Genomic DNA, 25772 nt, shown 5'->3' with positions numbered 1-25772 from the left:
ATGAGTTTGACACCCCTGTTGTATACAGTGATCCAGACTCTGGATCATTCCAGTGTGTCACTGAAAAGAGACAGTGGAATGTACATTTGTAGTCATTTTCTTTTGGCTAAATCTTTGTTGTTGTTGTTGTTGTTGCTTTAAATCCAAGTAGGCACCACGTGTAAAAACATTTAGTGATTTAACGCCTTAATTCCCGCTGACTCTGAAGACAGTCTCACTTTCAGTCCATGCACTGTTCTTTTTTTCACGGCCTGTTGAGCCTGTATGCCTATAAGTGTATAAGCTCTGGGTCTTAAGGAGCTTCCACCTGACCACAGTGATGTAAACCGAGAAGACACATCGATTATTCATCGTTTTCTTTGTGTCTTACCAAAGGGAAACGAGGGCTTTGTAAAGGCAAGGCAAATTTATTTGTATAGCGCTTTTCATACACATGGCCACTCAATGTGCTTTACATGATCAAAAAGTGCAACAGAAAACATTCACCAGCTTATAATGTATAAGAACATTAAAGTCGGCAAAAAACAAAAATCATCAGTAAAACCTTTAAAATATGATCAAAAAACTCCCTCTGTCAATCATACGCAGTAGAGAAAAAAAGTGCCTTTAACTTTGATTTAAAAATGTTCCCATTGGATGCTGACTTCAGCTCCGCTGGCAGTTTGTTCCACTTCTTTGCAGCATAACAACTAAAAGCAGCATCACCATGTTTACTGTGAGCTCTGGGCTCCACTATCTGACCTGTGTCCATAGATCTGAGAGACCTGCTGGGTTCATACCTGACTAACATCTCACTGATGTATTCTGGACCAAACCCATTCACAGATTCATACACCTGCAGCAGAACTTTAAAGTCTATTGCTGAGGCTGACTGGGAGCCAGTGGAAAGACTTTAAAACTCCTTGCCTCTGGACGCACGTGATTCCCGTTAAATGACTACGTTAATGTTTTTTAGTCAAACCCGTTGTGCACGAGCAATGAACGTCATTGTCAACACAATATGTTCCACAAAGTGGTTGCTGGGATTCACTGTCTCCTATAAAGTATTGTTTGGTCTCCATTAGTGTGGAATAAATGTGTGGCTTTATCACGGGATTATATTACACAATTAAGCACTTCAGAGCAAAACCTGATCCGCTGTAGTTACGTAAGAGCCGGTGACATAACAGCAGCCCCGGGACGAGCCGGGACGGCGGGTGAGAGTGACGGTGAGGACCGGACCGGGCCGGGCCTCTCCAGCTCTACGGACTCATTCCAGAGGAATTCTCTGTAGAACAACATGGAGACACGAAGGAGGAGGAAGAGGAGAACAAGATGGGGATGAAGATGGCTGAGTTCTGGGACCCGCTGTAAACATGGCAGTGCGTGTCTTTAAATGTCTGCGTCGTCCAGGGCGTTAGTGAGAGAGCAACAGGTAGAACAACATCTTTAATTAATATGGTAAGAAGTAAGAGTTCAAAACTCTGTGTGTGTGTGTGTGTTTAAGGACAGGAGAGATATGGAATATGAGGAGTGCGACGTGTTACCCATCAAAAGAGGTAAGGAAGCCTGTCACATTCAGGTCTACTGTAGTCTATTGCAGCTGATTCGCAACCAGCGGTACGTGTACCCCTAGGGATACTCGAGCACCTTGCAGTTGGTACTTTAAAGCATTTCTGAATTTATTGTTGTAATTGTATATGCCCATTTTCAGACACTGCTTTCCTACCTGTTGACAATAAATGGCATCAATGGAATAAACACTAATGTGGCCCAATTTTCCTTCAAAATCTTTACATGAAGAAGATAATATACTTATGCAGGTATTTATCAAGAAAAAAATAGGGCGTGTTCAACTTTTGCCACAATTCTGCTCAAAGCAAAGAAAAATCTATGCAAAATTACAATTTTATGAGATCAAGCACACGATTTCAACACCTAAAGATATATTGAGCAAATAAAATAAGGTCTTCTCTCATAATTTCTCACTCTGCATGTGTTGTGCTTGAGTGGATTCACTTAAAGTTGATAAGAGTCTAACATTGCACAGATTTACATTTAACCAATCAGAACACTGGACACAAATTGTGATTGGAAGATTATCCTCCAATCAGAGTTTGGAATGAGTTGTTAAAGGGAATATCAACCCAAAAGACAAAGAAAATAGAAATACTCTTTTATGTAAACTTTACTACATGAGAGAAGCTACAATAAAAACACTTTAAGCACTTGGTAAGTGCAATATAAAGTCTGTCCACTGTAATCGCCCTGGTCTTCGAAATGGATTAGAATGTATACGCAGGAGTAGGGATGTAACAATTAATCGTAAGGCAGTTAAAAATCGATTCATAGGTATCACGGTTCACATCGATACTGTGAAAATTGAATCGCAATACTTTTTTTTAAATATCCTTCTCTTGTCCAGAAGTGTTGGCAGCGGGGGAATCTGCTACTACTTTCTTTCTGGCCACCTTCTACTCTTAAACATGTTCATAAATGATTCCTTACCCCTTTAGCACCGAAAGAATACCTGTAATATTAAGTGAATATCTGTAAGAGTCACGTTTTTTTCTACTAGCTCTGTCTGCTAGCGCATAGCATCTCTTCTTCACTGCTAGATTAGCTGCATGCCAACCGACCACTGGGTCACCAGCGCCATCTGCTGGTGCAAACAAATATCTGACGTAAAATCAGTGAAATGACTGCTTTTTTTAAAAAAAAAAAAAAGTCAAATTGTTGAGGCACAAAATAAATTTTCAGTTGCACTTTTAAAAAGAAAAAGAACTATTATGCAGTTTTGCATTGTTTACTATAGAACCAGAATTTAAATTATTAGGCTTCTTCTTCATTTATATTATTCCTTTATTTATTTCATTCAAGATTTATTTTTAGTTAAATTGCATTGTTTTGAATAGTTTATCAAGGGATTCTTTTGACAATGAAAAATAAAAGGAAAATAGTACAGTATTTTCTAGTATTTTCCCAGAAAAAATATAGGAATATTTTTCAGTCATTTGTGTACAGTCCCATTTTGTAAAATAAATCGTGAGAGAATCGTATCATGAACCCAGTATCGTGAATCAAATCGTATCGGGAGTTGAGTGAATCGTTACATCCCTACGTAGGAGTAATTATGATATACAAAAGGTGATTGGCTAAGGCCATTAGGGGTGGGAACCTCTGGGTACCATATGATACGATACCCGATACAAAGCTCACAATAACGATTATCTCACAATATGTCAATACTGTGATTGGTCAGAATCAATCTACAATAATCTGACATAACAAGAAAAAAAAAGATTAAGTGAAAAAAGACAATTTTTATTTCATATCTCTGAAAGACAATAATTTGTAAAAGTGTCCTATGAACAGTGAGACTATTTTAATGCAACATTTCTGTAAATAGGTGTGAACTTACCAATGTAAATGAATAAGTATCTCCAATAGTGCTTTTTGTAAACAAAAAATAGGGTCTTTCTTACCAGTGACACCAGTATAGTGCAATATTCCAGTAAACAATTTATTGGTTCCTTCAAAAAACAGTGACAAAATATCTGTGAAGACGTACCTGCACATTTTAGTGAAAAAGCAGAAAAGGTTTTGATAAAAAATAAATAAATAAATAAATCGGAAAAAAAATTTGATACTTAGCGGGAGCATATCGATAATCGATCGTGCGGAAAAATATCGCGATATATCGCCGTATCAAGATATCGTCACACTCCTAAAGGCCATGTGTATCACTTTAATAAAGATTGTGATTATACCAACTGTTTCCAAACAGCACAACGCACCGAAGCTAAAGCTCACATGTTAGGGTATTTCATGCTTTTATTTCCCAGTATGCAACTGTGAGAACACTCCCACCTCCTTCTAGCCGTCATCCCTTATCTTAGTCTGCCAGTTTTAGTTTCATACCTGATTCTGTTTTAGGCGTCCGTGTCATGATCGCTCTCATCCTCCGCCCCTCCACTCTCATCCATCTTTACCACGATAACACTCCTCATCCTTCTCACTGGGGTGTGGTTAAGGTGCTGTGAGGGGGTAAGAATGGCAATAAACCTGAGTAATCCTTAGGGATTAGCTCCTATTTGTGCTTCTGTACGTCCATGCTTTACTATTCAAAGCCTCTCCCTGGCTATAATCAAACCACTGGCAACATTTGGAGATAAGACAACTTGTACTCCTGCCACAGAAACCCACTGCCAGGCTTTTCAACTGCTATTGCAGCATGGGGATTTACAGTAGTTTGTTTGTCTCATTAGCTTTGCTGTGTGACTTTTATAAACTTCAGAGCAAGAACACTTCTACATAGAGCCGCAACATAGAGTCTTTGCCCGTGTAATTGTGACATGATTTATTAATTTAAAAGGGACAATGCAATCTAACATAAATACAAAATAAGTTTGCAGCTGATGTATTGCACATAGAGTGTTTAGCTAGTACTAGTTCACAACTTCTGTCTTAGTTGGGCCTTTTTTTTACACTACAATGAAATACATAGTCAAAACAATAAAACATACTCACCCACAATGCAAAGATTATGAAACATTCTTGTGCGCACACACACAGCTATTTATGAATGGGTTTGAAGTTTGGTTTTCTTTCAACCAAAACTTAAAGCTGCAGTATGTAAGTTTTTTTTGTCGTCATTTGGTCAAAAAACCATAATCATATTGTCATCCAAAGTGTTCTGAGTGGACATTGAATCTCTGCTCCTTCTCCTGGCCCTGAAAATGAGCTTTACTGTATGCTTTACTGTAGTCAATCAGAGATCTTTCTACCAACAGGGAGATCCCATGAGCTGTTTTGGGTGTTACTATTGGCTGCTCGAGCTGCTCGTCAAAAGTCTATGTGCGCTCACGATCTGAGAATAGGGAAAGTGCAATGGCAGATTTTCCAGCAAAAGTCTCTAATGCGGCTTTTGGCACAGCAGTTACATGGTAAATTAAGCGGAAAAAGGAAGACCGAGGTGAAGAAGCAACAGTTTAAAGACAAGCGTGTTCAGGAGGAACAGACTCCGCAGATGTTCCTCTGACTCGGTGTGCGCGGTGGACTGCGCACGATCTGCTTTCAGTCCGTGCGCTGTCTGCTCCACATACTGAGTCAGAGAGAGAAAGTGATAACAGATGAGATAAATAGCTTGTAAACCTAAGAGAAACATTATCTAAGGTGGAGAGAACAGACACATTTTGTCTGCAGTGTGGATGTGGGGTGTGTGTCTGCTCTGATCAGCTGGGCTTGTGTGTGAGGAGCGACGGTGAGCCTCTTACTGTCCTCACAGCAGAGAGTGATATGTGCTTTTATGTCTCTAAAACATCAGAGAAATCTCGATTAAGACAAGATAAAGTCCCTACATTGGTCATTAGTCTCTATTGAGAAAAAAGTCGTAAAGAGTTCCACAGTGTGCGCGTCCAAGCAAGCGTTCACAAGAAGACCGGAAAGTTTTGTTCCGGAGGGGAGGGGGAGTGTGGAGCGTCTCACAATTCTACATACTGCAGCTTTAAGCCTAAAGGTGAACATTTTAAAATCTGATATGGTCTTGAGTTTAGTTGGTAATGGATTCCACAACTTAGCACTTTTGTAGCTGAAGGCAGACTGACCAAATGAAGTCCTGCAGTGTGGGATCTGACAGGTACGATGGATGGAACCTCTGGTGACTCTGTTATTGCTGTTTTGGTTTTTGGATAAAAGAACTGAGTGGTTCAGGTGCTACGTTATTAATGCATTTGAATGTTAGTTTGAGGTTTGGTTGAGTTTAGTTGTGGAAGAACTTATTTTTTAGACCAAAGCACCGAAACAGAAGAAGCTAGCATAAATTACTGGCACTACCTCAGGAAAACTAAAAGGTTTTGGTTTTTTTTACTGTGTTGTTAGTAGCTTATGAAACCAGTGAGTTATAAAACACCAACACTTGTGCTCTCGTTGTGTCAAAATGGAGATTTGTTGTGGTTTTTCTGTTTTATTTTCATTCTGCTCAGGCGGCTCTTCTTACAGTGACGGATGTCTTGGTTTTAGTGGCTGTTGTGGGTGTCCTCCTATTTTCTAAAGCAGAGGCTTCAGCTTTTTATTCTTTTCACTCAATGTAAATGTTCCTATACAGCAAGAGGTACAAATCTCAGTTTCCTTTTAGCCATTTTCTTAGAGTTGACTCTGATTAATCTGTTGTAAACGCTGTTGTTATTCTACGTGGAACATATTTAGGTGACCATAGCTCATGTAGCAGAGGAGTCGTCCTCTGATTGAGAGGTTGAGGGATTGATTCCAAGGCAATAGCTCTCCATTTGTCAAAGAGACCTTGGGTTATAGGCTGAATATTAGGTTGCTCCTATCGTGTTAGATTTCTGTCTTGCATGGCAGGTCTGTCACTATTGGTGCGTGAGTGGGAGTGTTATTGTGGTTTATTGTGTAAAGTGCTTTGGGACTATGTTGTAAAATAAAATGCTATATACTGTAGAGCTAATCCCTCAATAATTTACATTAACATTAAGTGACAGTTTCAAATAGATTATTAAAGGGCCCATGTTACGCTAATTCAACTTTTCTGAGCTTTAAACATGATAAAAGTGCTATTTGGGGTGATATTCTCCTTTCTTACTGCACGGTGAGCCCAAACACCTCGCTTCAATTTGATGATGTGTTTCCACTTTGATGACAAATTTGATGCAGCACTGAGCTGGAGAAGCCGTGCCTCCAGGAAGCTCTCTGCCGTGATTGACATGTAAACAGACACGCCCACGAAGGTGATCATTTCAGCGTCCTTCGCTGTATTTTCTACAGTCTATGTATGTACCGGCGAACGCCCCGCCCCCACGCTCTGTCTCGTGTTTATAAAGCAGCATGAGCTCGGCTACGGAGTGGGTGGGAGGAGGGCGGACCGTCCTCTGGCCCTATGTCACCGTGCGGGGAGGAGGACTTCAGTGTCCCGTCTATAAACACGCCCACTCATGAATATGCATAAGTAGGCTGCAAATCAGCCTGTTTGTGTAGAGTTGCTCAGAAAGTGACTTTTCAGAGGCTAAAACTCTGGAAAACAGGCGATTTGGGGAAATAAACCTCAAATACTATGTTTTTGGGGTTCTTAGAACAAATGGAGATGTGTGAAAAATAGAACATCTGATTCAGCTGTCATATTTAGCTAGTTGAATTGAATAGATGGAGTGAATGGTCAAAGAAGATCACCCAGTCAGTCAGAACGAAAAAATTCAAATTTTTCCCAGATTTACGCAAAACACACCTACAACCATGTCACACACAGGGGTCTTCACAGTAATGGCACAGCTTAATATGGACAAGCTTTGACACATATTTACCAGTTGATATTTGCAGCATCCCTCCTAAAATAGTGTTCCCATTTTCCAGCATGTGATTGCTCCAAATTGTTTGGTTTTTATTCATTGTCATCACCAATTATTTTACTGCCGGTTGTATTCCAACCTCCAGTCACTCTTTGCATTCATAGAATTGATTTACTCAATGGATTTCTATAGGTCAAGTTAAGTTGTAAAATAAAGATGACAAGTAAGATTTGGCTTTTTATTTATTAAAAAAAATTGATGTTTGGTGCTACTCAGCTACTAGCTTTGCTGCTTCATAGCTCCGAGGTCATTGGTTTAAGACCCAGTAATTACAATTTCTTGGGTGCACATTGACTTCCTCCATAAGCTGATATGCTGCAATATTCCACAACTGTTAATGAAAGATTGTTTATTAAAAAGTTAGATGGAAGTATAATTTTTCCTCAAAAGTACTTTTTTTCAGCCTTTTAATATAGTTGAATTCAAACACATTAAAAGCAGAATTTTATCCCAACTCTTTTTAAAGATTGCCTTGTAATGTTGGTTTCCTTTGAACTGTTAAAAAGTATTTGACTGTGTATATGTAATTTGATAATTTCCTCAAACATCTCCAACAGTTACATGCAGTGACATTTTATAGAAAAAAGAACGTTTTTGAACTGATTTTACATGTGGGAGTTGCACGTTGTTTTATGTGACGTAAAATTCCTCAGTGATTGTGAATATTTGTGTGACTCCTCTCTTATTGTTGTTCCGCACTTTTCCTTTTCCCTAAACCCTAGGATATACTGTAGTTTATGGCCTACGGGCCTAGTCTGCACAAAGGCTTGTGTACTGTACAACCTTACTGTTGACACTTGAGTAGAGTTGATTTTCTTAATTTATGTCAGTATTTTATAGTTGATTTTAAACCTAACAACTTCATTTATTGTTTGTTTACATGCAACTTTCATTTTCATAACATGAACTGCATCACGATAACAGTTGTGTGATATTGTCCCTGGTTTCACAATACTGTACTACACTTCTCATTGCTGTTATGTAACATGGTAATGGTCAGTTAGGCAGTCTGCTTATGTCAGTGTTTATCAGTCATGCTCACTGCTTCAGTAATTGGGGTCGTGGTCCATGATGAGCATGTAGGTTTGAAAATTCCTGGCATAACCAATAATAAATGCTGTCGGTCCAGTCGTCATTAAACTTTATATTTTCGTCATTAACTTTGCCTTGGATTGTGCAATGTATTCATAAGAGCTGGGTTCCCTGGTCTATAGATATGAATATATATTCATATTCATATGCATTTGTATCTATGGCTGTAAGGGGAAAAGTGCTGCTCAATGGTGGAAGTGATCCAAAATGTTGCAATTGTTTGGATAATTTAGTGATTATCAAAGAATTTATTAATTATTATAGGTAGAAAGGCCATTGGCTAAAGGAAATTGAGTGATGGGCCAGTTCTGTTCCTAGGTCCACCAGTTAAATAGACCAACACTATACTTTTTATCTTGCAGAATTGGTTTAAACATGGAAAACAGGGGTAGAAAAATACATTTCCAGATTTGGAAACAATAAGGCCTTAACTTGTTAGCTTTTAGGTGTCGTTTTAAACATTTTTTGACAATCTTTTCAAGTTATGTGATGAAACGTCTTTCTTTTCTCTTTTTTTTTTCTTTTTGTACTGTACTTGCTTTGCTCTGCTTTCATTCCATGTTTTCTGCTTATGAAGCAAAACTGATTTGATGAGAGCAGGAAAGCAGAGAAAACCACAGAAGGCAGACAAAGAGCGACCAGCTACGACTTCGATTGATACTTATCTGTACACACACACACACACACACACACACACACGCTTTTTACTTTTACACTGAACGCAATTCAGACTTTTTCATTATTGTGGTGAAACAGACAGAAAAACGAGCACCTGTTGCTTCACTCTCACACACCTTATCTGTCGACAGGCTTTTCTGGAACGAAGGGCCTGAAAAGTGCTGCGGTCTGAGTGGATAAAGAACGACTGATATGGGCACTTATTCAGACTTTGTTAGCTACTTGTGTCATTACATTTATTTATTAGGTTTTTAAAAAAGTTTTATTCCTTCTAATACTACTTTTTAGGTATGTTTTACACTTGGTTTGATGTTATACTGTATTTAAAGCATGTGAACAATTTATAATGATACAGTAACTAGCATTATGTTGATATAAGCTCTTATTTAATAAATAAACACAGTTCAATAAATTGGTCCTTACTGACTGGTGCATTGAAGCTGCACTTTTTATATTTTAAATCCTGCCTGAAATGCAATTATTTATATAATAAAAAGATTTGGGGAAAACAACATACGACAAAAGAAAGAAAAAAAAAGTTATAAATTATTTATGTTGTACATAATTTGTATAATAAAATTATGACAGTCATGAAACTCCTAATTACACACAGAATAACCTGTTTTCACGTCTACAAATGGGTTTAAAATGACAACAACCAGGCAAAAATATTGATAAATTTTAAAATGTCTTTTAATCATAGCTTTACCTGTTATAACAACCCTCTAAAGAAAAGAACATATCCTAAATATTTGAGAAAATGTGTAGTCCTTATTGTTTTAGTTTCTTTAGCTTTACAGTGTTAACATTAACATGAGAATGTGAAACTGAAATGTTTTGTCCAAGAGATAAATATTCAGTTAAAAACCTAATAATTGTTTTATTGAACTAACTTAAATAAACTTGACATTTAAAATAAATTCAGCCATTGATAACTATGTCCACACATGTCCAAGAAAGTCATTTGAGTAAGCCATCAATCAGTGTGTGCGTCGTAGTGTGTGTGTGTGTGTGAGTGTGTGTGTGTGTTTGTGTGATAATGACATTTGCTCACATTTGTGCTAGATATTTTTGCATGCATTGCAAGCATGCGTCGTTGCACCTGTACAGCAAATAACACACTCACTCACACACACACACACACACACACACACACACACACACACACACACACACACACACACACACACTGCTCTCTGATACAATAAGCTGCGATAACATATTTCCTTCTTTTCAATCCTCTGGTTCAACACCCACATCTTTAACACACACCTGTTATTTTAGACTCTAGTTTTTGGCCAAGTTAGTTATTTTTCAATTAGACCTTGTCCATCATTTTGCTGGTTCAGCTGGATAATATTAGTGATAATCATGGGCTGATGGTTGCGTAGGTTAATTTAGTGCATTTTATTTCATAGACACACTAGTTCGGAGAAATTAACGTATGCACAGGTTGACCATGAAATCTACGCTAGTGGTCGACCGATATATTGACTGGCCGATTAATGCACTTTTTTCAGTATCGGCCGATTTTTTTATTTTAATTTACAAAAAAATTTTTTAAGCACTTTAGTGTAGCCATTAAAGGAAAAAAAAAGAACATAAAAAAACATCCATTCAGATGTATGAATATACAACAAAAAAAAGTACCTTAATGATAATGATAGCATGTGCATAGGAGAGGTAGAAGCCAATAGGCTTACAAATAAAAAGCTGATATAATAGGATACGTATACAATATAATAGTGCCCGATCAAATATCCTTATCCTATTATATCCTTAATAAAATAAGGATTTTTGTTTTACTTGGTTGTGTACTAGTATATTTAAAGTTCAATAAATGTTAAGAGTTCTATTGGTGTATTTAATTTAATTTCTAATATATACATTTATATCATGAGTATTTCAGTTGTCTTTCATAATCAATGTGCTTTAAAAAAAAAAAAAGTATATCGGCCTCAAATATCGGCTTTAGATATCGGCCAAAAAATTGTTATCTGCATCGGCCTTCGAAAATTCCATGTCGGTCGACCTCTAATCTACACACAGCAAAGACCGGAACCTATTCCCAATTCAAGCTATAGAAGCATGTCAAATAATCTGCTTTGTTCCCATTTAAAATTCCCTTCAAACGGAAATCATATTGGTTTTGTTTGCTACAGTGGGATTTTATCAGAGGATCATATAAATATGATATTTCTCCGTTGTTGATCTGGAGGTAGGTTTTTTTTTCAGCCCCGTGGTGACAAAAACAGTCTCCACTTAGATAACCTTATGGCTTAGATGAAGCTTCTGACAGTGAGGGATCTGAATCTTCCTACTCGTGCTATGAATTAAGGGGGGTAAAGAAAAACAACAAGAGTGTGAAAAAGTACCTTGAGTACAAAAAAATGTCAGAGCAGGGGACTGTCCCCCCCTCTTTTTTCCCCACATCACACACACACACACACACACTGAAATGCTAACAAGGAAGATTTGGTGGCGACTGACACTCAGATGTATGAAACTGCAGTGAGCACCCGACCTGTTGAAGAAAGAGAGAGGAAAGGTTGAACGATACAAAGTTGTGTGAGTGTGTGTGTGTGTGTGTGTGCCAATGCATGTCCACAAAGTGCGTTGAAAAGAGTGCTTGTGAAAGTGGGACAGACATCTGAGACAAGTGGAGGACTGAGGATGATGCGAGGTAGGGATGAAAACCTTCAGTGTGGTCATGTGTGTACGATATGAGTGTGTGTGGGCAGAGAAATCAAAGTGATTTCCAAATCTCCTTGATTCGGTAAACGTTTTTGGGTCATAGTTTTCATGATGAACAATCTCTTTCATTACTCTGAGTTGACATCTTTAATGGCGTGTCATGTCGTCGTCAGGATGTGTTCAAACAAACCAGTGCGTGAGGTTAAATGACCTGCCGTTTTTGATGTTTTTGTGCTTTTCAGTAAACGACAGCTGCCTTTACAGTCAAATTCCTGCAAAAATGCATCATCATATGTAACACCCAGCTGAACAATGCACTGGTGACTTTGGCGGCGCACTTTACTCTTTGGTTTAATTTAGGTAGAGTGATTATTTAATCGTCAACACTATGGCCTGACAGCATGGTTCTGTGTTCAATTCCTTTCTCTGTGGTTTCCATGTTCTTCTTGTATTGGATTTACCAAAATGACCTTTTTTTATACAGTTGTCTCCTCCTTTTGATTCAATACAAAGTACTTCTATATTAAAATTACTCAAATCCAGCATTCGAACCTCCACTCAGTTTGAAATTAGTTACTTTGTTTACTTAGTTCGTCAAGTTATTTTTTTTTTGTGTGTGTATTATTTGCTATATGTTTGGTTAAGACAAAGGGGCAAAATGATAACTACTGCCATTTTTGATTGCATATGCTAGTGGTTGTGCAGGCAATACTGCAAAGAACACACACACACACACACCACAGATCTGCAGCTGGTTCTAGATGCCGCCAAGATGAGCCTATCTCTGCCTTGCAGCTGTGTGCGTGTGATTGAGAGGAAAACTATCTTCAACTGATAAAAATGCCTCTTGGTATTTTTTTGTCCCCTTATAGCAGCTGGAAACCAGCAGTTAGGAGCATTTCATGGTGTTGTACTTTCAAAGGAACCTCAAATTTACCTATATTCAGAGCCACAAACTTTTGATTTGGCCGTCTTTGACGTGTTGCGGGGTTCCTGTAAGGATTTTTTGGCAGTTTCTTTATCAGAGAGGATTTCCTTGTTCCTCTCGGTGCAGAAACTTGCAGCGCACTTCCAAAGCAACAGAAGCCGTTGGCTCCAGATCAAAGTAAACGTCCACACGCAGGTAGAACATTCCCTCCCCCCCCACACAAAATGCAGCAGTGCAGCTGCTTCATTCATTTTTACCAATTTCAATACAACCCCGTTGTGCACACACACAGTCACACACTAAGTCAGATACTAAAGGGTGTGTGCGTGAACTCCTACCTTTAATCCTCAGGTGTTTGTTAAATGTAGTCATCTTTAAATTATTGAAAGAATGTAATGAAATCACTCTCGAACATTAGCTTACTGAATATTACAATATCTGAAGGCTTACTGTTAGCACTGAAATACATTTAGCTGATTATTGTAAATGTGTCTTTTCTTAGAGAGCAAATAGCACTTTTTTTTTTTTTAGATTTACCTCGTAGTTCTGTTTTTACAGTGTTTATTTTCTTTTTATTTTCCAGTTTTTTAGCATCATTAAATATCCAAAATTTTAAAACTTACCATAAAACTTTAACCGTATAATCTAGAATGTATTTTTTGATGTAAAAATGTTAATATTAAGGAATTTTTGGTAAATCTTAACGAAAGAAAAAAAAACCAAAAACATTATTGAGTCAATGAGGCTTGAATGACTGTAACCACTGAAAGAAACTGTCAGAATATCTCATTACGTGATATATCTCACTTGCCGGGACAGGCCTAATGCTTTTGCTGCCACTCTTTCTTTTTTCTAACATACAAACAATGTTATAAATGTAAGAAAAGCAAAAAAAAACAACAACAAATGAAAAAAACACAACAGAAAAATTCTTAAATTGAATAAAAAATGATAAAATCAAATAAATACAAAAAAAAAAAAATCAAAAACAATAAAAATAAACAGAAAACAGAAACAATAATTTAACAAATGGTAGGCAATTTCAGGGGCATTTCCTGGGTGTATTTTCAAGTGATCTAGTTAATTATTGTTGCCATTGCTTCTTTAGTTGGTACGCCAACTATTCCATCATATAGATGTCCTGGATGACCTCAAACCAGTGCTCTTTCTCTGGGGATTCCACATTGTACCAGTTTCTGGTTATCGCTTTTTTGCTTAATGACCATCAATAAAATTTTAATCGGATACCTGTCATTTATGTTCAATTTTTCCCAGATACATTACAACACAGTTATTTGAAATAGACTAGCCAATTATGTCATTTATGGTTGTGTTCACCATCTTCCAGAAAGATTTTAGCTTAGCACAGCTCCAAAAACATGTGTATGGTTCCTGTCTTGATAAACGCAATGTCTCGAGCATGGCTGAGGGATTTTCAACTGTCTGCTCTTGATCGCCGCTCTATTTTCATGTCTAAATTTAAATCTTCATAAATGAATGTCTGGTAATTAAATGACACTCAAATATTTTATTTAGTTCACCATTTTTAGTGCCTGCAGTCTGTTTAGGCAGATTACTTTTTGTTTTTCTATTCACGTCTTAGGCGCCTTATCTGATTTCCTGTCGCCAAGTGTCTGATTGCACATTTCTCCCAGGATTAAAACATGCCTTGTTTTGTTTATTATCTTAATATTTTGTGCATTTAAAAAGCACAACAAATCCCACTTATGATCTTTTTATTACACTTTAAAATGTGACTTTCTTTTACTTTACTGTATAATAAAAAAGCACTGTACAACAATTTTTTATTATGATATGCACATAGAGATACAGTAATACAGACATTTTTATTTGAGATGAATGAAATATTAGTGTGTGTGTGTGTGTGTGTGTGTGTGTGTGTGATGGGATTAGACAACACAGACACTAACCAGCCTGAAATCACCCTGTCAGCAGTTTGTTTGTTGCACTGTATACAAATCAAAAAACCTCAATCTTCCTTTAGAACGTTTGTACACACGCAGGCACACACGAACGTTTTGGTTTATAGTAAACATTTTTGAACGTAAGAACCTTCGAGCAATTCAGTATTTCTCTCCCCCCTTCTTGCTGGTTGGTGTTGAAATTATTTTGAAAGTTCTTTGTGTTTCTTGGTTTGGATTTTTGTCAGACGTTTATTTTGTTTAATACGTTTTGTTCTCTGTTTTTATTATTGACATCAGACTGAGTGACTGTATTGTTTGTCAAACCAGTCGGGCTTAGAGGAAATCAATTAAAACCACATTTTCTCCCCTTATTTAATGAAGACGTCAATGAATTTACTAATTACTTTTGAATTCATTGTGATTTTTTATTTGACGTTTCATCCAGTGTGTTTATTGTAAGGTTTGAGAACTATAAATTGAAAGACCCAAACAGACTCTGTGTGGAAGTGTCTTTGCGTGCATTACGTGGGTGGTCGTCCTTATTTCAAACCTTCTCTGAAAAACCTGAATATTTCCATTACCAAAGCTGTTGTGCCCTCAAAACCTCAAGATTTCTGTTTTCTTAAAGTGCAACACATCTATTCTGGGACATGTATTCAATCAATCTTTGTGACTGGTTTGTGTTTGCGTGAGCGTTACCTCTTGTCTGCTGAAATACTGCTTGGTTTGGTACCTTATGATCACCTGAGCAAAACGGAATTCACAAAACGCTGACATTTTCCACACATACAGTTGTATATCTGATCACTTGTGATGGATGTTGAAGGTTTATAGCCTGAAGGCCTCATACAGACTTACTGAATGAGCCATTCAGCTACTAAATGGATCCAAAGCAGCTACATGATGATGATTCAACGTCAGCCTTGATTTTATACAACATGACAGACATACTTCATGACCTTGTTTTGTAACAGAAAACAGTCATGCATGCTTAGTTTCATCTGTTTCTAAGATGAATACATCAATAGACAGGATGAGATGAAGTTGGCGAAACTGAGTGAATGGAGGGAGACAGCTCATGATTAAAGGGCCCATGTTATGCTAAATTAACATTTCTGTGCTTTAAACATCATAAAGTGCTATTTGGGCTTTATACACATGGCCAAAGTTTTTTTTTTTCATTGATTCCCTCAATCATTAGTTAGAGGGTGATTTGCTCCTTTCTTACTGCAGGGTGAGCCCAAACACCTTGCTTCATTTTGATGACGCGTTCCCACTTTGCTGATGAATTTGACGCACCACTGAGCTGGAGAAGCCGCGCCTCCAGGAAGCTCTCTGCCATGATTGACATGTAAACAGACACGCCCACGAAGGTGCACATTTCAGCGTCCTTCGCGCAGTGCTATGTATGCATTTTCTACAGTCTATGTATGTACCGGCGAACGCCCCGCCCCCACGCTCTCGTGTTTATAAAGCAGCATAAGCTCAGCTACGGAGTGGGTGGGAGGAGGGCGGGCCGTCCTCTGGCCCTACGTCACCGTGTGGGGAGGAGGAGGTCAGTGTCCCGTCTATAAACACGCCCACTCATGAATATACATACATAAGTAGGCTGCAAATCAGCCTGTTTGTGTAGAGTTGCTCAGAAAGTGACTTTTCAGAGGCTAAAACTCTGGAAAACAGGTGAGTTTGGGAAAATAAACCTCAAATACTATGTTTTTGGGGTTCTTAGAACAAATGGAGATGGGTGAAAGATAGCATGACATGGGACCTTTAACACTAATAAAAGTTTAATCAGAAAGGTGTCAGCTCTTGTGCACCTTTTTTCTTCTTCTGTGTATCAAATCTTAGCTTGAGCCTACCTTCTAGTATATACCTTCTAGTTCCAGATGTTTCAAGGATGTTTCAGATGCCCTGTAAGATCTGATAAAGAGGGCACATACTGACACACTAACATACACAGAATGTCTGACACAGTTTTGTAGAGAAAGTCAAGTACGTGAAAAAACACTCATCTTCAACGGCATAGGACGAAAATTACCATACAATGCTCAGTCTCGTCAGCCAATTTATTAGCTACAGTTGTTCAAGTGAAGTTAACAACTGTATTTATAGCAAATGTGATTCACCTAGCGGCAGCTCAAGAGAAATTAGGCCCAGCGTGTTGCCAAGATTACATCTTCAGGATGTATACAGTAGATGATTGTTTAAAAAAGAGTTAATACTTAAATTATACAACATATGCAGCATGGAATCACAGACGATTAATAACCAGCAGCCGTGTGATGCAATCAGGTCAATATATATTTTTAAAAAACAGGGTTTCTATCTTCTGAAAGCTAATTCTGGTCAAAGCTCAAATTTATTTATACAAATAAGACTTGACTGTACATACATTACTACAATGAAAATTCAAAAAGCTAAGGTGTGAAAGTTTACGAGGATGAAGGGCATTCAGAGGGCTGTGGGAGGGGGCGACTATTACTGGCATTGGTGGAGGAGAGAGTGCATTACTGGCAGCAGAGTCCTTTGTGAGTGAGACAGAGACCGATTAACAAAGGAAGACACAAATTGAAAGAAGGACAGTCAGAGTAGAAGTGAATCAAGGAAACCACATGAAAGCACTCTGAGGTTCACACCTTCATATTCCTCATCTCTCGCTGTTTGCAAATATTCCACATCTTCAAGAGTCTCTGGTCGATGCAGTTGACATTAGTTTGTTCATTGTCATTAAGAAAACAGCAGTTTTTCAGAGGAAAATACCTTTGCGGTTTCCAATGGACATGCACGCATTGATGTGTAACTTTAAGACTCAAATTCTCACAGTGGAAATTTGTAAATATTTAAGTGTGGTTTTCTTGCCATTTATTGTGTATCGTTACTTTTATTGGTGTATAAATTGCCTTTTTTGTATTTTACTGAACTTTAATCCTACAGGGCAGCCATTCCCACACCCTTTACCTTTAGATTTGATTAATGTTGCTCACACATGATTCAGCTTTATTGCCCTGAACATAGAGCAGCATGTAGGTGTAGTGGTTAACACGTTTGCCTCAATGGAAAAACGTTATGGGTTTGAATTTGTGCAATCTAGGTCGAATTAGAACAGCTTTGGTAAACATGTCAAATAAGAGCATTTAACAAAGTGACACTAGAATATTTAAAATGTTCATAAACATACAGTATATGACTGGGACCCAAAGTGCTTAGTTAGTCAAACACTTACATTAGTGACGAAAAAATACAAAATTCTTGACTATTATTATGAAATACTGCAGAAAAACCTTCTATGTGTTTCAAACAATGTAGGGGATCCTCCCAGAGGAGCTGGTGGAAGTAGCTGCATGGGATGCCATCATCTGGGCTTCTCTGTTGAGGCCACGACCCTGACCCTAAGAAATTTAAGCCTAAGATTGATTTTAGAGCTATATATCACTAGGGGAGATTATTCCGATTCAGGTAGACTAGTGCAGTGGCCGTAGGAAGTATGTATTGCTATAGAAAAGTGGGTGGGTAAGTAGATTTTTCATGGATGGCCAAATGAGCTTGGGTTTGAAGGTGGGACCTCATCACTTTAGAGGTAGGACTGATGACATAATCACTGTGGAGGTCGGACTGATGACATGATCACTTTAGAGGTAGGACTGATGACATCATCACTGTGGAGGCGGCAGTAGCTCAGTCCGTAGGGACATGGGTTGGGAACCAGAAGGTCGCCAGTCCCGGTGCGTACCAAAAGTTATTCTGGTCGCTGGAGAAGTGCCAGGGCACTTCTCAGGCACTGCCGAGGTGCCTTTGAGCAAGGCACCGAACCCCAACACTGCTCTGGGACTACAGATGTGCCCTTAGGCTAATTCTGGCATATTTACAGAAGTGTACATTAATATGCACTGTACCTATAATTTAAAAAAATCCCAATGTTCTAACTGATGACATCATCACTGTAGAGGTAGGACCAATGTTCCATTGTTCAAACTGATAATGTGGGGGTGGGGCGTCCAAACAAATCTGACATTGCACACCCTAGAACCAAGCAGCAGCCATGTTGAAACTCTCAGGTCAGTCTGATGCTGATCTGCAGATTTGAGGAACACACACACACAGATAGACAGAGGATCCTTGCTTTTATAGAGAGATGTTTTAGCAGGAAGCCACACAGGTTTAGTGTGTAAGAGCATGTTAATAAAATAATGTTTTTGAAATAGCAAAAATCTGGGCCGTCAGTTGCAATTTTTATACATTTGGGTATCTTCTTAGCAACAGTAAACATCTCTAATATTTCTGTGTTCCTACAGCCCAGATTGAAGTTATCCCGTGCAAGATCTGTGGTGATAAATCCTCTGGAGTGCATTATGGAGTCATCACCTGTGAGGGCTGTAAGGTGAGCGAGAAACAAATCATTTCATTCTTGTCTTTATTGATTTGAGCACAGTGACTGTGTTGTTTTATAAGCAACCGTACGTTACTGATATCATCTGTTGCTCAGTCTTTCCCATCATGGAAAAAAAAAATCCAAACCCTGGCCTCAGCAAATCAATGACTAATATATGTATATATATTTTAGCCTTTAATGGACAATTGTTGTTTTCATATATTTTTCATAAAAGAAAAAAACAAATATCTTGAGAGTTATGGTTTTTTTTTCCGATTGATACCGAAGCGTTTTAAGATATCAGCTCATGCACCCATTCACACTCACATTCACACACCAATGGGATTGAGCTGCCATGCAAGGCGCTAATCAAGGGCACTTTGACACTTAGACATGTATAGCACAGGCATTGAACCCCCGACCCCTCAATTAGAAGATGTCCCTTCTACCACCTGAGCCATGGTTGCCCTTTTTAAAAAGATAATGTAATGTAAAAAACCCCAAATGTAACTGATAAATGTGCTCTAGCAGACTTTAGTTCACAGCTATTTCACATATGTAGGAGATTACAAGTTTGAATTGTTTTCGATGTATTGTTTTTGTTTTTTTTATTTATTTTTGACTGATGTTTTTCTGCTCTGACTGGCTTCTGCGGTGCTGCCTTATTTTACTTGCAGGGGTTTTTCCGGCGCAGCCAGCTTCCCTCTGTGTCCTACTCCTGCTCCAGACAGAGAAACTGTCAGATCGACCGAGCCAGCCGCAACCGTTGCCAACACTGTCGCCTGCAGAAGTGCTTGGCACAGGGCATGAGCAGAGATGGTGGGACAAAAACCAGTTAACATGAGAAATAGAATAGTTTTTGTGTTCTGCATTCACACCATTGTTGCCTGTGTTGTTGTACTCAGCGGTGAAGTTCGGTCGGATGTCCAAACGTCAGCGGGACTCTCTGAATGCTGAGGTGGAGAAGCATCGGCAGCAGCAGCAGCTTCAGGTTGACACACGGTCTGTGTTGTCGTATCCCACCAAGAACCATCCAGAGCGTTCCCAGCAACTCCTGCAGCCAATGACCACCAACTACTCCTACACGGAGGACGGCGAGCTGTTGCCCTTCATTGCTGACATCCACCCTTACCTGGTGTGTTCCCCAAACAACTCCCAGGTGTCTGCTATGATCTACCGAAGCTCTGCTGTCTCTCCCACATCAAGAGCCCCAGGGAGAGGGGACAACAGTCCTGATGGAAGAGGTGAGTGACTCAGCACTTTGTGCAGCATGTTGTTCACCTTCCTCTCTTGATTCTTAACTGTTGTTTTTGTTCTCATTCAGAATTCGACTCTAGACAACCGTCTCATGATCTGTTAGCGATTCAGTCCTACAACGCTCTGGAGGATTCCTACAGCCTCTATCCTCACTCTCTGCAAAGCTTGGGTAAGAAACAGTCGAAAACACCCTCTGTATATTTAATGTGTACATTATTTTCTATTTATCAGTGTATTGTTTGGCCTTAGATGACATGTGTGCCAGCATCGTTCGATCCCACAGAGAGACCAGTCAGTACAGAGTGGAGGAGCTGCAGGTTCTCAGGTGGAAGCTGTACAGCAGAGAGGAGATCCAAGTCTACCAGAGCAAAGTATACCAGCATGATTTATGTTGAAACTACACGTCATCCTCCTGCGTGTGTGTGTGTTTGTGTGTCCACTCACCAAACACTGTTTCTCATGTCGAGAGCACACATTTGTTTATTGAATACAACCAAAACTAAGAACAATATGCTTCATTTCCATATTAAAGAATACGAGTAAATAATAGATAGAATGATAGATAGATAGATTGATAGATAGATAGATACTTCATTGTCATTGTACAACATACAACAAAATTAAGGTGCTCTCCAAGAATGAGGAATGACTATAACAAACACTTAAATTAAATATCGGAAAAATAAACATAAATATATATAATACTGAGCACATTATAGACATTAACATAACACACAATATAAAATGTAAACTGACCTGTTGGTGAGATATATAAATACACAGATATATATGGCACAGATAATGTATTGCACTTGGATGTGAATTATTGCATAGATAGGATTTGTGATTGTACATGTAGTTGAGTCACAGGAGGAAGATGGTTATGTCATCTAATACAGAAACTGAAGTGGTAGGATGGGTTTGAAGCCCTTTTTAAAAGAAGAGCAAAGTTGCATTACTTCAACCAAGGAGTTAATATTTTCACCAGTGTTTATTTTTTTGTTTGTTTGTCTATTAGCAGGATTACATCCAATGTACTCAACGGGTTTGACAAAGTTTTAATCAAAGCTAGACCTTACACCATGGAAGAGAATCCAAATCAATACTGATTCTGTATCAGTTTCAATAATCAAATAATCCCGATATCTTTCATCATTGGTAAAACTTCAAAGATTCAAACCTTGGTTCAATTATTTTATTGTGATTTTTCAAAACAAAAAATGGGGGTGCCCATCCATTTGACCTACTGTATTATTATTAATGGGGATAGAAATGTCTTTAAAGTGTGAATGATCATGGTACAAGGATCAGGATCACTGATCCAGATAACTGCTCTCTGAGTGCTCTTGTTTTATTTTGTTAGAAAGAAGCATCTCAAGGTCTGTGTCCTGTGTTTTATCATCTTCTCTCTCACAGTCAGTGGATGAGATGTGGCAGCATTGTGCCAGCCGACTGACGGATGCTGTGCAGTACGTGGTGGAGTTTGCTAAGCAGATCCCTGGTTTTCGCACGCTCAGCCAAAACGACCAGATTGCACTGTTAAAGACTGGTAAAACGATTTCCCTTTACAGAATGAAACTATCTGATCACAGCCTTTTACACTTCCACACACACATAAAGATCGTCCTCTCAAAAGATCTCGTCTGACTTCCTCTATTTCTCATTCAGGCTCCATGGAGGTGGTCCTCGTCAGAATGAGCCGCTTCTTCAACGCCGAGAACAACTCTGTGTTTTTTGATGGAAAGTTTGCTGGAGTCGAAGTTTTCAAGTCTCTGGGTGAGTGTTTAACTGAGACCTGAAACAGAGAACACTCTAGATTCACACACCTTTTAACACTTGTTGGTGTCTCCCCTTCTTGTAGCCTGTGGAGATCTGATCACGGCTGTGTTTGACTTTGCTCATGGAATGTGTGCCCTGAAGCTCAGTGAGCAGCAGATCGCTCTCTTCAGTGCTCTGGTGTTAATCAACGCGGGTGAGGCTGGGTCATCGTCTTTAAAGAAATAGTTAGCAGGACACAAGTCTGTATTTATTGCTTTCCTTAGCAGATGTCTAAAACAGATTGTCCCAGGCTAATCTTTCTTTAGAAAACTATTTATTTATTTATAATTTTTTAGTGTGTAAAAACGTATTTTATTGCCTCTCACGTCGAATGTTGATGTTGTTTAATCTTGTCTGCCATCTAGTGGCGGCTAAAGAAAATATAATGTATTAACTGGTCACTCCATCATTCATTTAGCAGCTAAAATAAGTTCATCCACAAGACTACAACCTAACTCCTCATAATTAGACCAATGTTGGTTTTTGCCATCACATGTTTCAAATTGATGTCAAATGCCAAATTAAACACATCTACATCTTCATATAGAGGACCAGTTCCCTAATAGCTCACTCCTCCTTATGAAATAATATGTGTGTGTGAGAGAGTATACTCTGTAATATGTTTTGTGGGTTTTCGTCTTCTTATATGACCTTGTGCAGATCGTCCATGTTTGGAAGATCGAGGCAGAGTGCAGCGAGCACAAAGAAGTCTGGAGTTTGGACTAAGACACATTTTACACAGAGACAACCAAGAAAGCCTGATGCACAAGGTACAGACATGGCCCAGTTATTGTTCTCAGCTGTACTAACGTTTAGAAAATAGGATGGGGTCAAATATATTAGAGGCACATCTTCCCAAGATGTTTCTGCATACTTTAGGATTCTGTATGTTATGTTGAATGTAGTCTCTAAATGTGTTTCAAATTGTGATCTCAGGTTTTAGATTTAGAATCTGATGAACCTGTGTCATCATCAATATAAGCCTAATAATAATAATAACAGTTTTTTTAATCAAGAGGTGTGGAGCAGGGATCATGCAGGACAGGACTTCTCCTGAGAATATGGAATGTTTGTGCCTTAGATTGTTGGTTGGAAGCTGGAATTTGCTCCTGAACAGAAAGACTCTGATCAGTGAAAGAACAGTGTCTGTATGTTCTCTTGTTTATATGATCTATTTATAGGCATGGAGCATTTCATCGTGTATTGTATCATAACAATAAATGTAACCCATATAAATGCAAACACTAAAGTTAAAACTGTAACTCTTTTGTATGAAGAGATTTGACCAATAATGTTTAAAGGGTCCATGTTAAGCTAAATTAACTTTTCTGTGCTTTAAACATGATAAAAGTGCTATTTGGGCTTCATACACATGCCCAAAGTGATTCCCTCAATCGTTAGTTAGAGGGTGATTTGCTCCTTTCTTACTGCAGGGTGAGCCCAAACACCTCGCTCCAATTTGATGACGCGTTCCCACTTTGAAGATGAATTTGACGCAGCACTGAGCTGGAGAAGCCGCGCCTCCAGGAAGCTCTCTGCCGTGATTGACATGTAAACAGACACGCCCGCGAAAATGAGCATGTCAGCATCCTTTGTGCAGTGCTATGTATGTATTTTCTATAGTCTATGTATGTACCGGTGGACGCCCATTTGTAAAGCAGCATGAGCTCAGCTACGGAGTGGGTGGGAGGAGGGTGGGCCGTCCTCTGGCCCTATGTCACCGTGTGGGGAGGAGGAAGTCAGTGTCCCGTCTATAGACTCGCCCACTCATGAATATGCATAAGTTGGCCGCAAATCCGTTTATTTGTGTAGAGTTGCTCAGAAAGTGACTTTTCAGAGGCTAAAACTCTGGAAAACATGAAAGTTTGTGAAAATAAACCTCAAATACTATGTTTTTGGGGTTCTTAGAACAAATGGAGATGTGTGAAAAATAGCATTACATGGGACCTTTAAATGCATTTAGAATAGATACATGAATGCCCAACCAGACTTCTGGAAACTCTTAGTTTAAGTCTGTTAGTGCTTTTACTCTTTTTTTTTTTTTTTTAACTTCCATATATCACACTTCCTACACTGCTGTTGAAGTGAGGTGTTTAAAGTGTGTGTGTGTGTGTGTGTGTTCCTGCAGCTGAACCAGAGGATGGCGGTGCTGCGTTCACTGTGCAGCCTACACATGGAGAAGCTGCAGTGGTTCAGCCAGCATTACCCGCTCACTGCTCACATCTTGTTCCCTCCGCTCTACAAGGAGCTGTTTGCATCAGAGGCAGAGCTGCTGCCAGCAGCCACTCACTGATGGTTCACACACACACACACACACACACACACACACACACACACACACACACACACACACACACACACACACTTGTGAAACGTGCTGGTAATTTCTTGCGGAATCAACAAAATATATTTTCCTAATGATGAAAATAGATGAGAAATGCACTGAAATGATAATATTCTATGCATTTTATGACTTCCACTTCCAGTTGGTTCAAATCTATATTTTCATGAAGTTTCTCTCAGGTTGTGTTGTTATGATTCTTTCTAGATGCTCATTTGAATTCAAAGAGGCAACATGTTAGTTCTTAAAAAATCAAAATCCAAACCAACACTTCACCAAAGCCTCAGTTTTTAATCAAAACAAATGTTTGGTAGTCAAAACATAGCATCACATTTTTCTGGGGTCACAGTTTGCTCGTAGAGGTTTAAAACCATCCTGAAAAACATGGGGTGTAGAGCATTTAAAGAAGATTTGTGTGGGACTCATTAAAACTCACGAGTATCATTTATTTGCACCTCAGCTATAGAGGGAAATATTAAGGCTTGAAAGACATTGTTTTTAATGTGTTAATGTTACACAGATTTAAAAAATGATTCAGTTCCTTCTGCTTTGTTTTTCTATTTAATATGGACGCATAGTTTTGCTTTACTGCAGTGTTAAGTTTTATTGGGTCTCTGTGTCTGTGTTCTGTCCCTCAGACAGATGTTAGAAACAGACCAATGATTCCTAAATAATGTTTTTCCTGTTGTTTGAATACATCCCTTCATGCTTTTGTATTGTTGCAGATTAGGACAAGGAACATTTTTCATGTAAACGGTTATGATGTAGTAGAAAAACTCATTCTGCATGCTGTTTTTGTGGGTTATTCTCTGCACATGTCTTTGAAAAAGATTGTGAATAAAGAAGAAATGTTGAGCATTAAATAAATACTGTGTCCAAGTGTAGTTTTATTTGTTTCTAAAACAGCTGAATTTTCAATGTTGGTGATTTAATGTACAATAAAAGTGAAAATATGAGTAAGTAAGTAATATTTATTTATATAGCACCTTTTACAGACAGAAGTCACAAAGTGCTTCACAATACATACAGTGCATACAATACAATACAAATTGCAGTTAGTCACAAGAATATGATGGTCATAAAACAACCCTTTATGACTTGTTTTTGAAAAGATTCGGGTGGAAACGATTACTGAGCCCTAAAAATAGATGTTTTGATGAAAAAATATCTTTCTCAGCAAAACTTCTACTTTGCAGTGTAAGCAAAAAAAAAATGGAGAATCATTAGTCATTGCAGGGGAAGCAAAGGTTGGTGGAAAGTTAACATAGATATTAGTAATAGCTTCTTACAAAGCTGTGTAAGTCATTCAGGCAATTAAATCCAATTAATA

General features: G+C 38.5%; 1 protein-coding gene across 2 annotated transcripts; it reads left to right on the top strand.

Moving 5' to 3' along the window:
* Nucleotides 1-1167: 1167 nt before the first annotated feature.
* Nucleotides 1168-25234, top strand: rorc (RAR-related orphan receptor C). Of its 2 annotated transcripts, XM_028470565.1 has the most exons (12): nucleotides 1168-1414; nucleotides 1487-1538; nucleotides 18950-19035; nucleotides 19704-19845; nucleotides 19932-20270; nucleotides 20351-20452; nucleotides 20533-20654; nucleotides 21700-21832; nucleotides 21952-22059; nucleotides 22145-22255; nucleotides 22762-22871; nucleotides 24230-25234. In XM_028470565.1, the coding sequence occupies exons 1-12, from the start codon at nucleotides 1376-1378 to the stop codon at nucleotides 24392-24394; spliced, it is 1509 nt and encodes a 502-aa protein (XP_028326366.1). In that variant the 5' UTR covers nucleotides 1168-1375; the 3' UTR covers nucleotides 24395-25234. The 2 variants fall into 2 exon arrangements, with proteins under 2 accessions (XP_028326366.1, XP_028326367.1); XM_028470566.1 differs by lacking the exons at nucleotides 1168-1414; nucleotides 1487-1538 and adding an exon at nucleotides 11641-11793.
* Nucleotides 25235-25772: the final 538 nt, after the last annotated feature.

Source organism: Gouania willdenowi, chromosome 16, assembly GCF_900634775.1.
Source record: "Gouania willdenowi chromosome 16, fGouWil2.1, whole genome shotgun sequence".
NCBI lineage: Eukaryota > Metazoa > Chordata > Actinopteri > Blenniiformes > Gobiesocidae > Gouania > Gouania willdenowi.
The sequence above is the reverse complement of the archived record's forward strand: the minus strand, read 5'-3'. Positions and strand labels throughout refer to the sequence as shown.

Coding starts and splice junctions, on each gene's coding strand:
- rorc (XM_028470565.1), top strand. CDS start 1,376: ATGTCTGCGTCGTCCAGGGCGTTAGTGAGAGAGCAACAG. Junction 20,655..21,699: donor TCCAAGTCTACCAGAGCAAA/GTATACCAGCAT, acceptor TCTCTCTCACAG/TCAGTGGATGAGATGTGGCA. Junction 22,060..22,144: donor CGAAGTTTTCAAGTCTCTGG/GTGAGTGTTTAA, acceptor CCCTTCTTGTAG/CCTGTGGAGATCTGATCACG.